Source organism: Nelumbo nucifera, chromosome 5, assembly GCF_055504915.1.
Source record: "Nelumbo nucifera cultivar China Antique chromosome 5, China Antique-T2T, whole genome shotgun sequence".
Lineage (NCBI taxonomy): Eukaryota > Viridiplantae > Streptophyta > Magnoliopsida > Proteales > Nelumbonaceae > Nelumbo > Nelumbo nucifera.
The window spans coordinates 21,368,889-21,384,523 of NC_142653.1; the positions used below are offsets into that span (position 1 = coordinate 21,368,889).

A 15,635-nucleotide genomic window follows, 5' to 3' on the forward strand; every position below is an offset into this window, starting at 1 on the left:
TATAAAGATTTTTAAATTATAAAAAAAAATATTTTATTTTTTAAATTAAATAAGCTATACTTATTGGATAAATAATGAATCTTGAACAAAATAATAATATTACCAGAAAATTAAAAAAAAATATGATATCCAGGCACGGTTGCCCCATACTTAATACCGGATCATTCTTTTTAGGCTTAGTTTGAAAAGAGTGCAAATATAATTATGTAAAATGCAAATATAAGATTTTAAAAATATGATATACGCACCGAATATTTGTACTTATACTAATGTAATGTGGGTGAGCTTGGGATGGGATTTTGTCAAAATATTGTGGTGGGCCCAGCCCGAAGGCCTTAAACCCAAAACCATGTAAAATATTAACTTGAGCCACCCCTGAGACCTGAGTTGCACCCCTTGTGCAACTTGGGCAGGCTCGGGTTGAGGATTTGCTAAATTTGAATGTACCCATATTGGATGTATGTAAAATTTCGAAGTTGATATCTATGGCTAATAAGTTATGTTTGATTTGAAGGAAAAAAGTAGATAAAGAAAAGGTAATAAAACCTATACAAACCAAACACCGCTCAAAATTTGAAAGATCAAAGGCTACCCGATCCGAGTTGATCAGGTTACCAGAAATTGAAACCGAAACCGACCCTGTGTTAAGCAAAACTGACCTGATTGGTTTGAGTTGGTTTTGGTCAATTTGGGTCGGTTTCGACTCTACTTAGTGGTGACTTAGTTGTTGTACAACCTAACTTAATTAGGATAGAAACAACTTAGTTAAGTAGGAACTAAATAGGTTGTAACTACTAGCTAGGAACTAACTACTAAGTCAGTTCAGTTCGAATTAATTTCGATTTTTACACATAAAAACCGAAACTAAACCGAATCATCAGTTTATGATTTTTTATAATCCGAAACCAACCGATGCTGAAAAAAACCCAACCAACTTGAGCTGAGTCAGTCTTGATTGATCGATTTGATCGGATTGGGTCTTCTTATGAATAGCCCTATGGGGTATAAAAGTAAAATTACATCGATGGAGTTGTACTCCAATTGCTTTAAAGTTATGAACTCTGTATTTTACACCGCAAAGCAACATTGTGTTATGAACAAACACAGCCAAACATAAAAATAACATAAGGAAAATTTCGGTATTTTAAGATGTATGAACTCTCACATTTGACCTCGTTATCTCATGGAATGGCAACAATAAAGCAAAGCAATGAGTAAAAGTAAAAAGTAAGGGAGTCCAAAACCGAAAGGACAAACGGGTCTGTCATCTGTGACGTACTGACGTCTGTCGCAATGGGGGTAATCGTCAAGACCCCAAAAAACAGGGTGGGTGTCTGTCATTTACCCTAAAAATAAGTGATTTGCGAGCGGGACTCGCACGTAGTACAGCCAGGACATCGCTGGCTACGGGAGAAATAACGTAGACCCAAAATTCTCCAATAGTCGCACTTCTCCCGGATCTTCTCCTCTCAAGGGAAAACAAGAGTAAGAGAAACACCGTACTCCATACAATGCCTTCCCGACGAAGAACACTTTTGAAGGTCATTATTCTCGGCGATAGCGGGTTAGTGAGATTTTGTTATTATTATTTTAATTTTCTCTTCTGCATCCATCTTCAATTTCTGGGTCTGCAGACGATCAGATGGATCTCTCGAGATCTTCCTTCTCTGAGATTCATCTAAAACCCTAAATGTCAGCTAGTAGCAGGTTTTATACTTCTCGAAGCCCTAAAAGAGGCAGTTTCAAGAGTAAGAAAAGGAGTGGATGGAATTCTTAAATACTCAATAATTATCACTGTTAACATAATTTTGAGGTGTTGAAGTACTGTAGTTTTTCTTCAGTTAAGTGCTATAACTCGGATGAGATATGTTTGATATATGATATTAACCTGTAATAATTATCATAAAAATATTTTCACAGAAGTTGTAGCTCTTTGTTGGATCAATTGTCGAGATTGTTCCGCCTTTAATACTTCCACTTTTGTTTCGTTCATTTCGAATTTATTTCCCTCTTTCCTCTGTAAAGTTTGTTTAACTTGCTTCTTCTTATGATGTTGGGATGTTGGTTTGTTTCCTCTGTCATTTGCAGGGTTGGAAAGACCTCTTTAATGAATCAGTATCCTTCTGTCCACAGTCTAGGTATTTTTGTGTTCATGATAAAAAGCTTGCACTTTTTCATACATATGGAAATAATTGGGAAAAGGGGAGGATCTAATTGCTTTCCTTTTTTCTTTACTTTTTCGTTATTACTTTCTGTCTGGTTTATATTTCCCTTGACTATTCACTTTTAGATATGTGAATAAGAAATTTAGCAATCAATATAAGGCAACTATTGGAGCCGATTTCTTGACAAAAGAAGTTCAGTTTGAAGATAGACTCTTTACCTTACAGGTTAGAATCTATCTCTATAGTTGCATGAGGAATTTAACTTCACTTTATTTTGAGAGTTCTAATCATTGGGAGTTTTAGATTCACGATAATTGCGCCAGTTGTTCCCTTCTAAGTTGGTTTGCAATTCTTATTTGCAAGAGCACTCATTTCCTTGTTGCTTCTTTTTTACAGTCAACTTTGCAGTCATTATGATATTTCTTACATACATCATCAGGAAAAAAGTGATTGTATGATTTCACTTGATGGTGTACCACCCAGATTTGGCGTTATTAATTTGGTAACTGCTGATTTTGCAAGGATCTCAAAACAACTCTAAGGCTTTAACTTCTTTCTTTAAATCTATGCCCAAAAACAAGATTCCCAATAGCATCCAAGGTTTGCAAGCTGCACTAGGGACTACTTAGGCTAAGACAGAGATTAACTGATTGTAAAAGTGACAGCCCACCCCAAAGTTCAGAAATTTCATTGAGTGTACCATGCAGCTTATAAACTGGCAATTGTTTGTTAGGAATCATTCTGAGCAACTCCATTTGTTGTTTAAAAGATTATTTGGTTGGTGAATCTAGTGATGAAAATTCTATCTGGTACTCTGATGGCTAATGCCTTCAGAACCTGCAAGAATCATGGTAGCATAGGCTCCAGCCCCACAAAATTGAACAAAGATAAATTTTGATGGCTGTAGTTTGGGTAATCCGGGTGAATTGAGTGTAAGAGGGCTCTTCAAAGAACATAAAGGAGTTATTCTATTTGCTTTCTGAGGGCCCAATAGGTGTGAGGAACTCAATAAGCACAGAAGTCCAAGCAGTGCTTCAAGGCCTCCGGCTAGCATGGATTTTGGGACTCAGGGATCTGCTTATATAAGAGGATTCACAGTCTTTGGATGTTTATATGCAGGATGTGAAGGATCATGGCACCTTAGGTACCAGATTAGGGAAGCAAGACATTTGGCTAATGAGATGGAAGTAGGGGTGTCCATGGTTCGGTTACCGAACCATGGACAATTTTTGCAAACCAAACCGGTCCTACCGGTTTTTCAATTTCTCCAAACAGGTACCACCGGTCCGTCGGTTTCGGTTTTTTGGTTTTTTATATTTATAATATATATTATATAAATATATGTATAATATTTTATTATAAATAATAAATGATATATAAAATATTATAAAAATATATAATATATTTATAAATAGATTATTATAATAATAATAATATATATATATATAATGCATATATATTTACATATAAATATATATACCGGTCGATTCGGTTAACCGTTAGTTTTTTTCTAGGGTAACCAAAAACCAAACCGGTCTTTCGGTTTTTCAAAAATACCAAACCGAAACTGAACCAATCACTTCGGTTAACTGCATTTTCAGGTTCGGTTTTCTCGGTTTGGTTTGGTTTTTTGGTTTTTCATGGACACCCGTAGATGGAAGTAATTTTTAATTGGATGCCCCACTTTGCTATTTGTATTGCTAACTCTCTAGCTTGACAAGAAGCTAGCAGATAGCACCTGGTTTGGGATGATTATCCTTTAGACTGAAAAAATGACCCTTTAGTGTAAAGTTGTTCTTATTCTTGAAGCTATATACGGGAATTGGGGAGGAGCAGCACAAGGCTGGCTTTATTTGTAATTTGTTTGTTTGTAGTGCAATTTTATTTGCACTAGTACAAATGCATGGAAGTGCAAATGGAAAGAATGCTAATTCTGGTTTAATTTTGTTTTGGGTTTTACTTGATTCTACTTCAGGTTTTATTTTACTTCATTTTCACTGCAATAAAACAAAGTAAGGTAAGATTTGAAACAAAAATAAATCTGAATTTGCACTACTATAGTTTTGCACCAGTGCATTTTTTTTTTGATAAATTGCATCAGTGCAAATTTACCAAACAAGGCCATAATGCTTGGTTTGTTTGCTATGCAATTTCATGTGTAGTGGTGCAAAAGTAAGAGATTGCAAATGATTTGAGAGTAAACTCTGGTTTGCTTTTGTTGTAGGTTCTACTTTGTTTTGTTTATTTGCATTGCAAATAAAATAAAATAAAACAGGACACAAAGTAAAACAAAACCTGAAGCAAAAATGAAGCAGAATTTGCACTCTTTGCATGTGCACTCCTATAGATTTTTTAGTAGTGTAAATAAATTTGCATAGCAAATAAACACGGCTAAATAAGTATAAACTCACCCTTTAGACATTATTTGTACATTGCTTTTTGAATAAATGTAAATCTAAATGATTTTAAAAAAAAGTCTAAGTTTAGTTGTCTCACAGATAACAGTTTCTTTATTTAACATTCAAGTTGAATAAAGGTTAAGTCCATACCCAGTCCACCCTTTAGACATTATTTGTACTTTGCTTTTTGAATAAATGTAAATCTATAAATGATTTTAAAAAAAAGTCTAAGTTTAGTTGTCTCACAGATAACAGTTTCTTTATTTAACATTCAAGTTGAATAAAGGTTAAGTCCATACGCAGTCCACCTCTACCAAAACCCCGGATTGCTGGGTCCAACATTGGGTAATGGTCCTTTTTTCTTCTACTTAACGTCCAAGTCAGCTTGACCAAAAGAAGGTAGGCTTAAGGGCCTAAATGCTTCTTACATAACAACCCCAAGCCAGAGGCACCAACAATAAATGCTTCAATCAAGGCCTCCTTTCATTCTGTTCTAATTGGTGAATGTGGCAGGTAGATGTATAAGTCTTGTATGGAAACACTGTGTATCCCATGATTATCACATTACAAGATCTAGGATTTCCTGTCACACTTTTTTTTTATGAATATTTCCTGTCACACTTTTAGTTCACCCAATCATAATCTACTTCTACATTTTAAGAATCTTGTACCTATTTAAGGCTCCAAGTCACGCCGATGAGGTGTTGAGATGAGCATTTATCAGGGTTGAACTTGAGACAACATCAATTACAAGGAGCACTTTGATAGATGGATCTGGATCAATAAACCTGTATATAGCACAAACTGAACCTGTGTTGTCAGATCCTGATTGGACATAAAGTCAAAAAGCTTATTGGGTCAGCATTTTCCAGTTTAACCACTGGTTTAATAATTCAACCAGTAAAAACCATAAAAAAAAAAGAAAAAGAAAAATTGGGATCCTAAAGTTCACTAGATCACCAGTTCAACCATCCAAGCTGATCCAGGTCTAACTGTCAACCTTGAACAGTCTTACATCATTCATTTTTATGCATTTTCACAATTATTTTTTGTTATTTACTTTTTTCCATTCATCCTTGAATAAAAAATTAGAGAAATGAAACTTTGTAAAGTTTCTTTTGAGAAGAAAATTACCTGCTAATAAAATAATAATATATGTGTGAACACTTAAATTGAATCAGAGCAGAGTGGATGAATAAGTTATTTAATTTTAGCTGGAATACTGTGTTACTGAAGTATATTTACTGAACTTGACGAAAATTTAAATAAACATCTGAAATACAAGGCATGCTTCATGGAATACGAATAGTTAAGACTGGATAGATTAAAATTAGAAACTTGTGCAGTTAAGTTAACTTTGGGGGAATGTTAAGGATAGCTCAGTGTTTTAAAAGGTGTGGGAGGCGTATGCCTGGAGGCGCACCCAAAACGCCCTGAGGCATATGCTAGAGGTGCTGACACTTCTGAGGCGTATGCCTCATACACTCTTTTGAAGAGACGTATGCCTCATACACACCTCATATAAAAAGAAAAAAAAATAAAGAAAAATGAGATCCTCCTCCCCTTCCTCTGCATCCCCCTCCTCTTAAGGAGACTTACGCCTCCTTGTGTTTGGGAGGCTTACACCTCTTATGTTCTGAACTATGCTTCACACCTCTAGGTAGTGGAACGCCTTGCGTGATTGTGTCATGCCTGCAGGCTTTAAAACATTGGAATAGCTATTGTAGATTGAATGATCTGACTAGTTGAAAAGGGCTCAATCCATCAAACTCTTTTAGTACCATTGCTAACTATAAGAAGCAAGTCAACATCCATATTAGATTTTGGGAGTGTTCTAGATACCCTATTAAATACAATTGAGTTTATGGAACATTGCTTAGGGATGGTGCTGGATTCATGACAAGATTAGACAGATTTAACATTTGCAATGAAGACTAGTGATTGCACCAATAAGGATTAATGTTTTAAAACACAGAGGTGTGATTCGAGGCATTCCACAACCTGGAGGCGTGAGGCGTTCAGAACATAAGAGGCATAAGCCTCCTTAAGAGGAGGAGGAGGAAGAAGAAGAAAAGGAGGGAGGATCTCATCTTTTTTTTTTTTTTTAATTTCCTTTTTATGAAAGATGTTTTGTATCAAGAAGAATGAAGATGCATAACACTAGATGAAAGGGGGATCCTGTTGAAGAGAAGGCAACCTGAAATGGAGCAGGACCCCCTAGGACCAAAAAAATCAAATTGGGCTGCATTAAAAAGGTTTTATTTTTTTTGGGGGGGAAGCCCTCCAACTAAGGGGGTCCACGAAACTTTCTTTCCCTTTCTTTTCTTTCCTTTTCCTTCTTTCTTTTTGTATGAGGCGTGCATGAGGCACATACCTCAGAGGCATTAACAATGCCTCTAGCATGTGTTTGGGGTGTTCTCGGGGTGCCTCACCTGGAGGCACGCACTAAAAGGACAAGCAGTCAGGAATAATGTCATTTTTGGTACTGAAATAATTTGCTAACTATACTTTAATAGCTGGTAATACCAAAACAATGGGAAAGAATTCCATTTTATGAAGTCTTAGTTTAATCAATAACAATAATAATTAAATACTTGTTAATAATCAAAAGATACATATTAATAACTTGAAAAGTTCTTTATCATCATAACATTATATTAAGAAACACTCTAACAATCACAGGATGTCTAAAGTAGTTATTTAAGCAAAAGCTTACAAATGAGAGGAGGGATTATATATCCATCATAATTTGAAAATTCCAGAAGAAACCTCTCCCTCATTTTTCGTTGTGCAGAGGGAACGTCCTCATCTTTTGTTTGTTATTAATAAAATCACTATTTATCAAAAGAAAACAATTTATAGATTCTAGAAGAAACAATTAAAATGTAGAAGCTTTTAAAGATTTTTCTTGATATTATGTAAGTTGTTTTCACTCCTCTCTCCAAAGAGGCTTAGCATTCCTCTTAACTTCAAGAAATTTTGTGATCTCGCTTTTCCAAGAATACTTCCTGTTTTCTGGAAGTTTTGATGTATCGCGTGGCTCAGATTCTTTTAGCACTTCGGTGGTGGAATTTGCTATATCCTATGATTTGACAAGCTTTTATTTTGACAGATATGGGATACAGCTGGTCAGGAACGATTTCAAAGCCTAGGTGTGGCTTTCTATCGTGGTGCAGACTGCTGTGTTCTTGTATATGATGTTAATGTGACGAAGTCATTTGACAATTTGAACAACTGGAGAGAAGAATTTCTTATCCAGGTACTTCTTGTGGACTTTGAGGTATTTGATTGCAACATTTAACCATACTTATCTTTTGGAAGATGTATTTAAACACAAAAAGTGCACAAAATACAGCACAATTATAGGTGGATTCATTTTAGTCTTAAAACAAAGTATGCAATTTGACCACAATGATTCCAATTGAATAGCTCTTCAATTGCAACTAGTGCCCCTTCATAGTCCTTTCCTTTTGTTAAATTCATTGGAGTTTTGAATTTGCAGGCAAGTCCTTCAGACCCTGAGAATTTCCCATTTGTTGTTTTGGGGAACAAGGTTGATGTGGATGGTGGAAACAGCAGAGTGGTAGGTCATACGTTTTCTTCAATTGTTTCTGAGTTTTATTTATTTCATCTCTTTTGCTGATGTTGGCTTGTTGTCATGGTTCACTCCAGGTTTCAGAGAAGAAGGCCAGGGCTTGGTGTGCCTCAAAGGGGAATATTCCTTACTTTGAGACATCTGCCAAGGAGGGTATTAATGTAGAAGAAGCTTTCCAGGTCATAGCTAAGAATGCTTTGAAGAGTGGAGAGGAGGAAGAAATGTAAGTAAAAGATTGATCATATCAATACACACATATACACAAACACATAATGGCTTGAAGAGTGCAGTTGGTGCACATTCCCATGGTCAAAATGACTTCATTATGCAATAGTTCAGCGAATCTCCTTGTTGAAGGGTGATTCAAGCTATGGGATATGTTCCCATCAAATTGACAATTGCAATTCAACTACTTAATTTCTTGAGCCATTGCCAGGCATTTGTTCTGGCACGAGGCATCTGTTTTCTAAAACATATCATTTTTGAACAGGTAAAATAAACATTATTAAAAAGAAAAGGCAAGGAATACATGTCATGATTTTAAATTTTGGTGAAATTTCATAATGTTTGGCTTTGGATATGGTAACCAAAACAAAAAAATGAAAACTTTGGGCATATTTTTTAATCAAAATTTCAATCTTTTCCAAAAATCAATAATCAAAATTAAACCTTGTCAAAATTTTGCCCAAGTTTTTTGAAATTTCAAAATTTAAAACCTTAATGCACATATCTCAAAAAGGAATGTTTTGAAAACCTTCCTATTTTCCAAGAAATTCCTCAGCCCTGACTGATTGAGTTCAACTGCCATCCAGAATTTTGAAGAGTAACTTGATAATCTAATGTGGAGAGCCCCTTAGTTTATTATCATCATCATCATTATCTAATGTGGATACCTCCTTAGTTCATCATCATCATATGGAGTCAGCTACGTGATCCAAACTATATGGAGTTGGCTATGTGCACCCTGTTTCGTGATTCTGTTCTTTTTAATGCCATATCATTGTTAAATTATGAACACTTGAATAATTTCTTAGTAATTCAACTTCAACCCATGTCCTTTTTGGTATAATGGTATAGCCATAGCCCTTTTTGCCCCTTCAACTTGTAACTGATCATTTTTTCTTATAGTGCTGTAAGTGGTCTTCTATGCATACAAGTCTACTTTCTCTCATTTTATCACCTACTGTAGCTACTCCTAGGATCCTCTGAATGACTTCATTGCTAACCCTATCCTTGCTAGTTTTTCCACCCATCCATTTCAACATACACATTTTTGCCATGTTTCTTGGCTGTCCAACACTCTGGTCCATACAATATTGCTGGCCTTGTCACTGTTCTATAGATTTTTCCTTTTAATCTAGGCGGTATTCACTTATCACAGAAAAACACCAGACGCACCCCTCCATTTTTTTCCCTCCTGCTCTAATTTTATGGATGCCACCCTTCTCAGTCCCTCCCTAGTCCCTAGTTATCAACAAATAGTGCATTTGTTTTTATTATGGTTATATATATATATATAGCCTACTTTCTCTTTATGGGTTGCTTCAAGTACATGAGTTAATAGGTGGGAAACAGATTGGTTACTTGGTATTATACTGAGAATAAGCAAATTTCAGAAGATTTGCTTATTTTATTGAGGATAAAGGTTTTACGCTCGTATGAAGAAGCTTCTACACTGGAAAACTGCATTTTAATCTTTACAGGAAGTTACTGACACCAGCTTTGTCTGCTTACTGAAGATACTTGCCGGACACCATTGATGTTGCAAGTGGGAGTCAGCAGGGGTCCACAGGATGCGAATGCTAGATATGTTACATCAATCATTTATTATGTGATTTAACCACTTGTTTCAGTTATATAGGACCCTTTCCCCTTCTTTCCTGTCCGTTAATTCTTAAATGTGTTACAAGACTATCAATTGTATGTTAGCGTTTGCGCAGGAAATAATTGATTTCTTTGTACTTGTTTGGTGGCTTAAATGGATCAGGGGTATATTTGTTGTTACTACTTCCGCTTTTCTGTTTGTTAAGAAAAGGCATATAAGAAAATGGAAAGAGTTGCATGGCTGCCATTAGAACTTCAGATGTGAGGCTCTTTAAAAACCTGGACGAAATGGTCTGTCCAGAATTTCAGATGCAGTTAGTTCAATATTATCTCTTGGTCCATATGTCTAGTGTGTCTAGTGATGAAGGCTTTACAATGGTTGCTCATTTTTTTAACATGGAAGTTGGAACCTGTATACATGATGGTTTCGCTTTTTGTTTACATGTTTTAGGGTATAAATTATTTGATCTTGTATGTGGTGGATGATCGTGTTTATGTCCACATTTTCCAAGTTTCCAGAATACCGGGTAATGCGGAAAATGTAAATGGAGTTATTTTTGGGTTGCTCGGATCTGCAACCCACTAGACGGTGTTTACATCCCACCCACAAGGTAACTTCAACCACGCTTTGAGAACATCTCCAGTGTCGTCATTCATGAAAGGTAAAGTGTCTTGTGGGCTACAGGTTTGGATTCGCAAGCACGGCAAGCGGAGCTTGGATCTCCTGCCCACAAGGATCGTGCCTGATGGTGCGTGATCTAACTACTACTAGTTGGAAGGCGATCTGAATTCTAACTGGGTGGTAAGCTGGACCGGTATGTAAAACAGTGAATCATAGATCCTAGGGTAGTTAATCCGGTAAGGTCGCTCTGATGCTTAAGTTAGTACTTATGTTGTGAATGCGACCTGAATGTTTGAGAGTTTGACTGTTACCGAGTAAAATAATCGCGTATACATTTGCCTTGAGGTTTAATGTCTTTATATAATAGAGTAGTCGTGAGCCTTACGAAAGAGCTCTGGGATCTTCGGGCTGTAGAGATAAGGTTTGTTCCGTTTTTTAAGGAGAATAATATATTGATAAGGTTTATCGTTTACCTCCGATTCAAGCGGAGTCGGGACGAGTTCTCATCGTGATCTCGAAAAATTCGGGATTTATTGGCTCATCGTGATCTCGAGAAATTCGGGATCTGTTGGGGATTTCTTTGGAGTTGGTTATGTAGCGTTTCGGCTCATTAGCTTTGAGTTGGAACTTCGATTTTTTAGTCCCGAATTGAATTGGGTGTCGAGGTGCTTCTACACAGAGGGGGTTTTGGGCCGAGGTGGTTGAATACCCGAACTCCGAATGTTGCGAACTAGGTTCGTTTGGCTGAGTTGTCACCCCTCGATCAAATCGTGCCCACGTGTCCCCTTTTTGCTAGATCGTGCCAAATCACCCTTCATCAATTGCCCTCCACTCCTTGTGCCATGGGTCCCAACCCAGTGTGAGGAATTCATGATGAGTCCAGGTGGATTTGGCACGAAGGCTAGACGACTTGAAGGGCAAACCATTGGTCGGGCCTGTTTAACGACCTGGCTCAACCATGAAATGACCCAGGTCGCATCTCAGCCACGCGCGGACGTCACACTGTTTATAGACTCCGTAGACGTCAAAACACACGTTAAATTGATTTCAACCTCGAGGGGCATGCAACCGGTTTCCTTAGGAGCCGTCAGATAGTGTTGATCTTGACCATTGATTCCCCCTATACACTAGCTATAAATAGGGGCCAAAGGGCTCATTTTCCTTGCCACAAGTCCACAAATATGCAATTTTTGAGGTCGAGTTCAAGTCTTCCAATTCGGTATCAGCCTTTTCTGGGTCCGAGGTCGCTTTCTTTTCTTCGGTCTTCCTTTTGGTGAGTCCACCTTCCTTTGCTTTTTCCTTTTGATTATGTTGTCTTTTCCTTTAATATGTCTAGCCTTACCTTAGATAGTCTTTTAGACGGGAGCGGTGAGTCCACTGAGGTCTATGTGGGTACCTCAACTCAGACTGTGGATCCTCGTCCTACCGAGGTGGTCACTTCGGGACAGGACGCGGTCCTCAGTCCGCTCGGGGTGAATTCACCTTGGTGAGAGCGAGAGGCCTCTGGTAACTCGGCTTCCACCTCACATCGAGATCAGTTGCCAGACGACTTCGACCCGTCAATTATGACGGCAGACAAGCTCCTAGCCTTAGTAGCCCAGTACATACTCCCTAACGACCTTGTATATAGCAGCCCCTTAGGCAACTTTCCTTGGGATCATGATCACAACGAAATCGTGATCTTCGAGGAGCAACTCGTAGCTTATTTGCGTCTTCCACTTCACCCCCTTATAATCGAGATCGTTAGATTTTTTAACATTACCATAGATCATCTAACCCGAACTCTATCCGTAACATCGTAGGGACCATTTCTCCTTTTCATGATTACAACTTGACCTCAACGTTTTTTCTTCAATTCTTTCCATTAAGAAAAATCCGTCCTGTGTTTTTCCCGACCACAGGCGAACTTACTACTTGTCACCTCATCCTGAATACAAACTGTTGCACGAGCTCCCTAATAAGGTCCCAGCCTGGAAGAGGCATTACTTCGTGGTCCGCAACACCGAGGGGTGGCCATTCCCGACTCATTGGAGGGAAGCCATTCAAGACCCCGGCATTGGCCTGAAGTTCGAAGACTTCGTTTCCGAGGAGAAGCTCGTGCAGGCCGGCATAAGTCCTCCTGATAGGTCATTGTTTGTTGTACTTTCTCTATTCGTTTTACTTTGGTATTGTATCTGACTTAGCTCATTTTCATCGCAGCTGCCATAGACAACATCCATGTTGATGACCTCTTCGGGAGCATGAAGAAGGGAAAGAAGAAGAAGAGAGCCTCCAAAAAGGCTCGCGTCGAGAGTGAAGCAACTAGAACTGAGCCTATCGTTCCTGAGCCCGAGCAACCTCCCGTGATCGATCTGGTCGAGGAGGACTCGGGCAAGCCCACCCCACCCCGCATGCCCGAGGAGGCTATATCTTCAAAGCCCGCCCCAGTGGCTACCACTTCTTCGGGCAGCGATGCTCCAGTTCGAAGCATTTTGACTCCAAAGTTCGGCCTTCTCAAGAGCAAGGATGTGGTGTTCGCTGAGGAGGTCGCTCGTTGGGCCGACTTGCCAGTCACTCAACTCGGGGCCATGCGGCTACACACTGTATGGTGGTACGTTCTTGAACTTGTCTTTCGAATTGTCTCGTACTTAGATTTTTGTATACTGATACTCGTTTTCTTATCTTGGCAGGTGAACTCCTCCATCCATGCCTTGGCTTATCAGTCCGAGGTGAATCTGAAGCAGGCTCTCGAAGCTGAGGAGTCTTCCCGAAATGCCCACGCCGAACTAAACTTAGCTCGTAACGAAATCAACCAACTGAAGAACGACGCGCAAGCTAAGAAGGAGCTGCTAACTCTGTTAATGTCAAAGAAGAAGGAGCTCGAGGAGCGTGAAACGGCATTGAAGAGGGAGGTTGAGAACCTCGAGGCCCACGTGAAGGAACGAACCGAGCTACTGCTTCAGGCGATGGAGGAGGCCAAGGTTAAGGCTGTTGAGGAGTATAAGTCCTCAGTGGAGCTTCAAGAAAGGCCGGTCAAGGCAGGGACAACGGGTTACCACAAGGGATTCAAACTCAGCAGGTGGTTGACCTGATGTGAATTTCCCCACCTCGACCTCAGCGTCATAACCACATCGATGATCACCAAGGAGATGGCCATCGAAACTGCCAAAGATCCGGACTTCGAAGCGGAGAGTGATGATGATGTGCTTAACGAGGAAGATGAGACAGGTGGTGGTGAGGACCGTATGGAGACAGATCCTCCTGCCGAAGTCTCCAATAAGGATGAAGAGCCCTAAAGTGATTGAAGCCTCTTTTCTTGGACCCCCCCCCCTCTTTTTGTAATGCTCAATGTTCCAAGCCTCCGAGCTTGGTCAATTGTATTTTTTTTTTGTACTTGAATTTCTATATCAATGAAATACAAGTGTTTTGCAATCTTTATGTGCAAATTTTTTCTAAGTGTAGATTACCCCCGAGCTGGCGAACTAAACCAAATAGGAGTGAACTTTTTTCTAAGTATAGGTTGCTCTCGAGCTAGTGAGCTAAACCAAATAGGAGTGAACTTTTTTCTAAGTATAGGTTACTCCCGAGCTAGTGAGCTAAACCAAATAGGAGTGAACTTTTTTCTAAGCATAGGTTACTCCCGAGCTGGTGAGATTGACACTAGTAGGAATGATCTAATTGTCATTGTATGCCAGGGCGAACAGACACTGTAAGGTACATACCCGATCTGTCTATGCCTGGGTCACTCATTTGCCTAGGTATTGGTTATCCCAAAGTGTCGAACTAACGAGCTTGACTCCATGTGGGATTAACCTTACGTTGTTGTACGCTGAGATGAATTAGACACCGTAGGGTTTGCACTCGAGCTGTCAATGCCTCATAGGCGTCTATGACTTGTCTGCCTATGCCGAAGAGGCGACTAGGACTTGTCTGCCTATGCCGAAGAGGCGACTAGGACTTGTTTGCCCATGCCGAAGAGGCGACTAGGACTTTGTTCTGCCTATGCCGAAGAGGCGACTAGGACTTTGTTCTGCCTATGCCGAAGTGGCAACTAGGACTTTGTTTTGCCTATGCTGAAGAGGCGACTAGGACTTATCGTAGTGTCGAGGTCTTTTGTTAGTTCGGCACCATAGCCCTTAGGCTCCTGGGAGTGACTCACAGTCCTCTCTCCAGTCGGTCGTCTTTTTCGACCAGTTCGGTATTCACATAGACTTAGAGAAATTTTGCCCTGAAATCATGGGTTCATAAGTAATACCTTCTTAGGTTATCGATTTTCCATGCTCGAGGTACCTACTTCCCTTCCAAAGGCTCGAGCTCATATGTGCCTTCCCCGAATACCTGCTTTACTCGGTATGGACCTTCCCAATTCGGTCCGAGCTTACCAACGTCGGGCTCAGGTATCATAACCTTCCGAAGAACCAAGTCATCGACGCGGAAGTGTCGTTTTCTGACCTGGGAATTATAGTACTGAGCTACTCTTTGTTGGTACGGAGCTCGTCATCGTTTGTTTCCTCATCATAAGCCTCCAATCGTAATGTGGGCACCTCTATTTCCGCCGGGATCACCGCTTTTGTACCATATGTGAGGTTAAAAGGGGTTTCTCCCGTTGCGGTCTTAATAGTAGTTCGGTAGGCCCAAAGGACACTGGGCAGTTCGTCCACCCACAATTCCTTGGCTCGAGCTAAACGAGCTTTCAATCCGCAAAGTATCGCTCTGTTAGTTACTTCTGCTTGCCCGTTCGCCTGGGGGTGTGCCACCGAGGTAAAATTTTGTTGAATCCCCATTTCGGCACACCAGTTTTGAAACTTAACATCTTTGAACTGCTTTCCATTGTCGGATATTAGCACTCAAGGTAGTCCGAAGCGACATACTATGCTTTTTCAGAAGAAATTCTGTATGTTGCGGGTTGTAATCGTTACCAAGGGTTCGCCTTCCACCAATTTCATAAAATAATCTACTGTTACGACCAAAAACCTCATCTGCCCTGTTGTTGGTGGGAAAGGACCAAGGATGTCGATTCCCCACTACGCAAAGGGCCATGGGCTGGTGAG

General features: G+C 39.5%; 1 protein-coding gene across 4 annotated transcripts; it reads left to right on the forward strand.

Annotated features, from left to right (window-relative positions):
- Positions 1 to 1,396: 1,396 nt before the first annotated feature.
- Positions 1,397 to 10,166, forward strand: LOC104595722 (ras-related protein Rab7). 4 transcript variants are annotated; one of them, XM_088888709.1, is made up of 7 exons: positions 1,397 to 1,564; positions 2,089 to 2,115; positions 2,291 to 2,390; positions 7,677 to 7,844; positions 8,067 to 8,147; positions 8,237 to 8,382; positions 9,863 to 10,166. In XM_088888709.1, exons 1-7 carry the CDS (start codon positions 1,512 to 1,514, stop codon positions 9,894 to 9,896), a joined length of 609 nt encoding a protein of 202 aa, XP_088744835.1. In that variant the 5' UTR covers positions 1,397 to 1,511; the 3' UTR covers positions 9,897 to 10,166. The 4 variants fall into 4 exon arrangements, with proteins under 4 accessions (XP_088744835.1, XP_088744834.1, XP_088744836.1 ...); XM_088888708.1 differs by having other exon boundaries at positions 9,899 to 10,166; XM_088888710.1 differs by having other exon boundaries at positions 7,677 to 7,823.
- Positions 10,167 to 15,635: the final 5,469 nt, after the last annotated feature.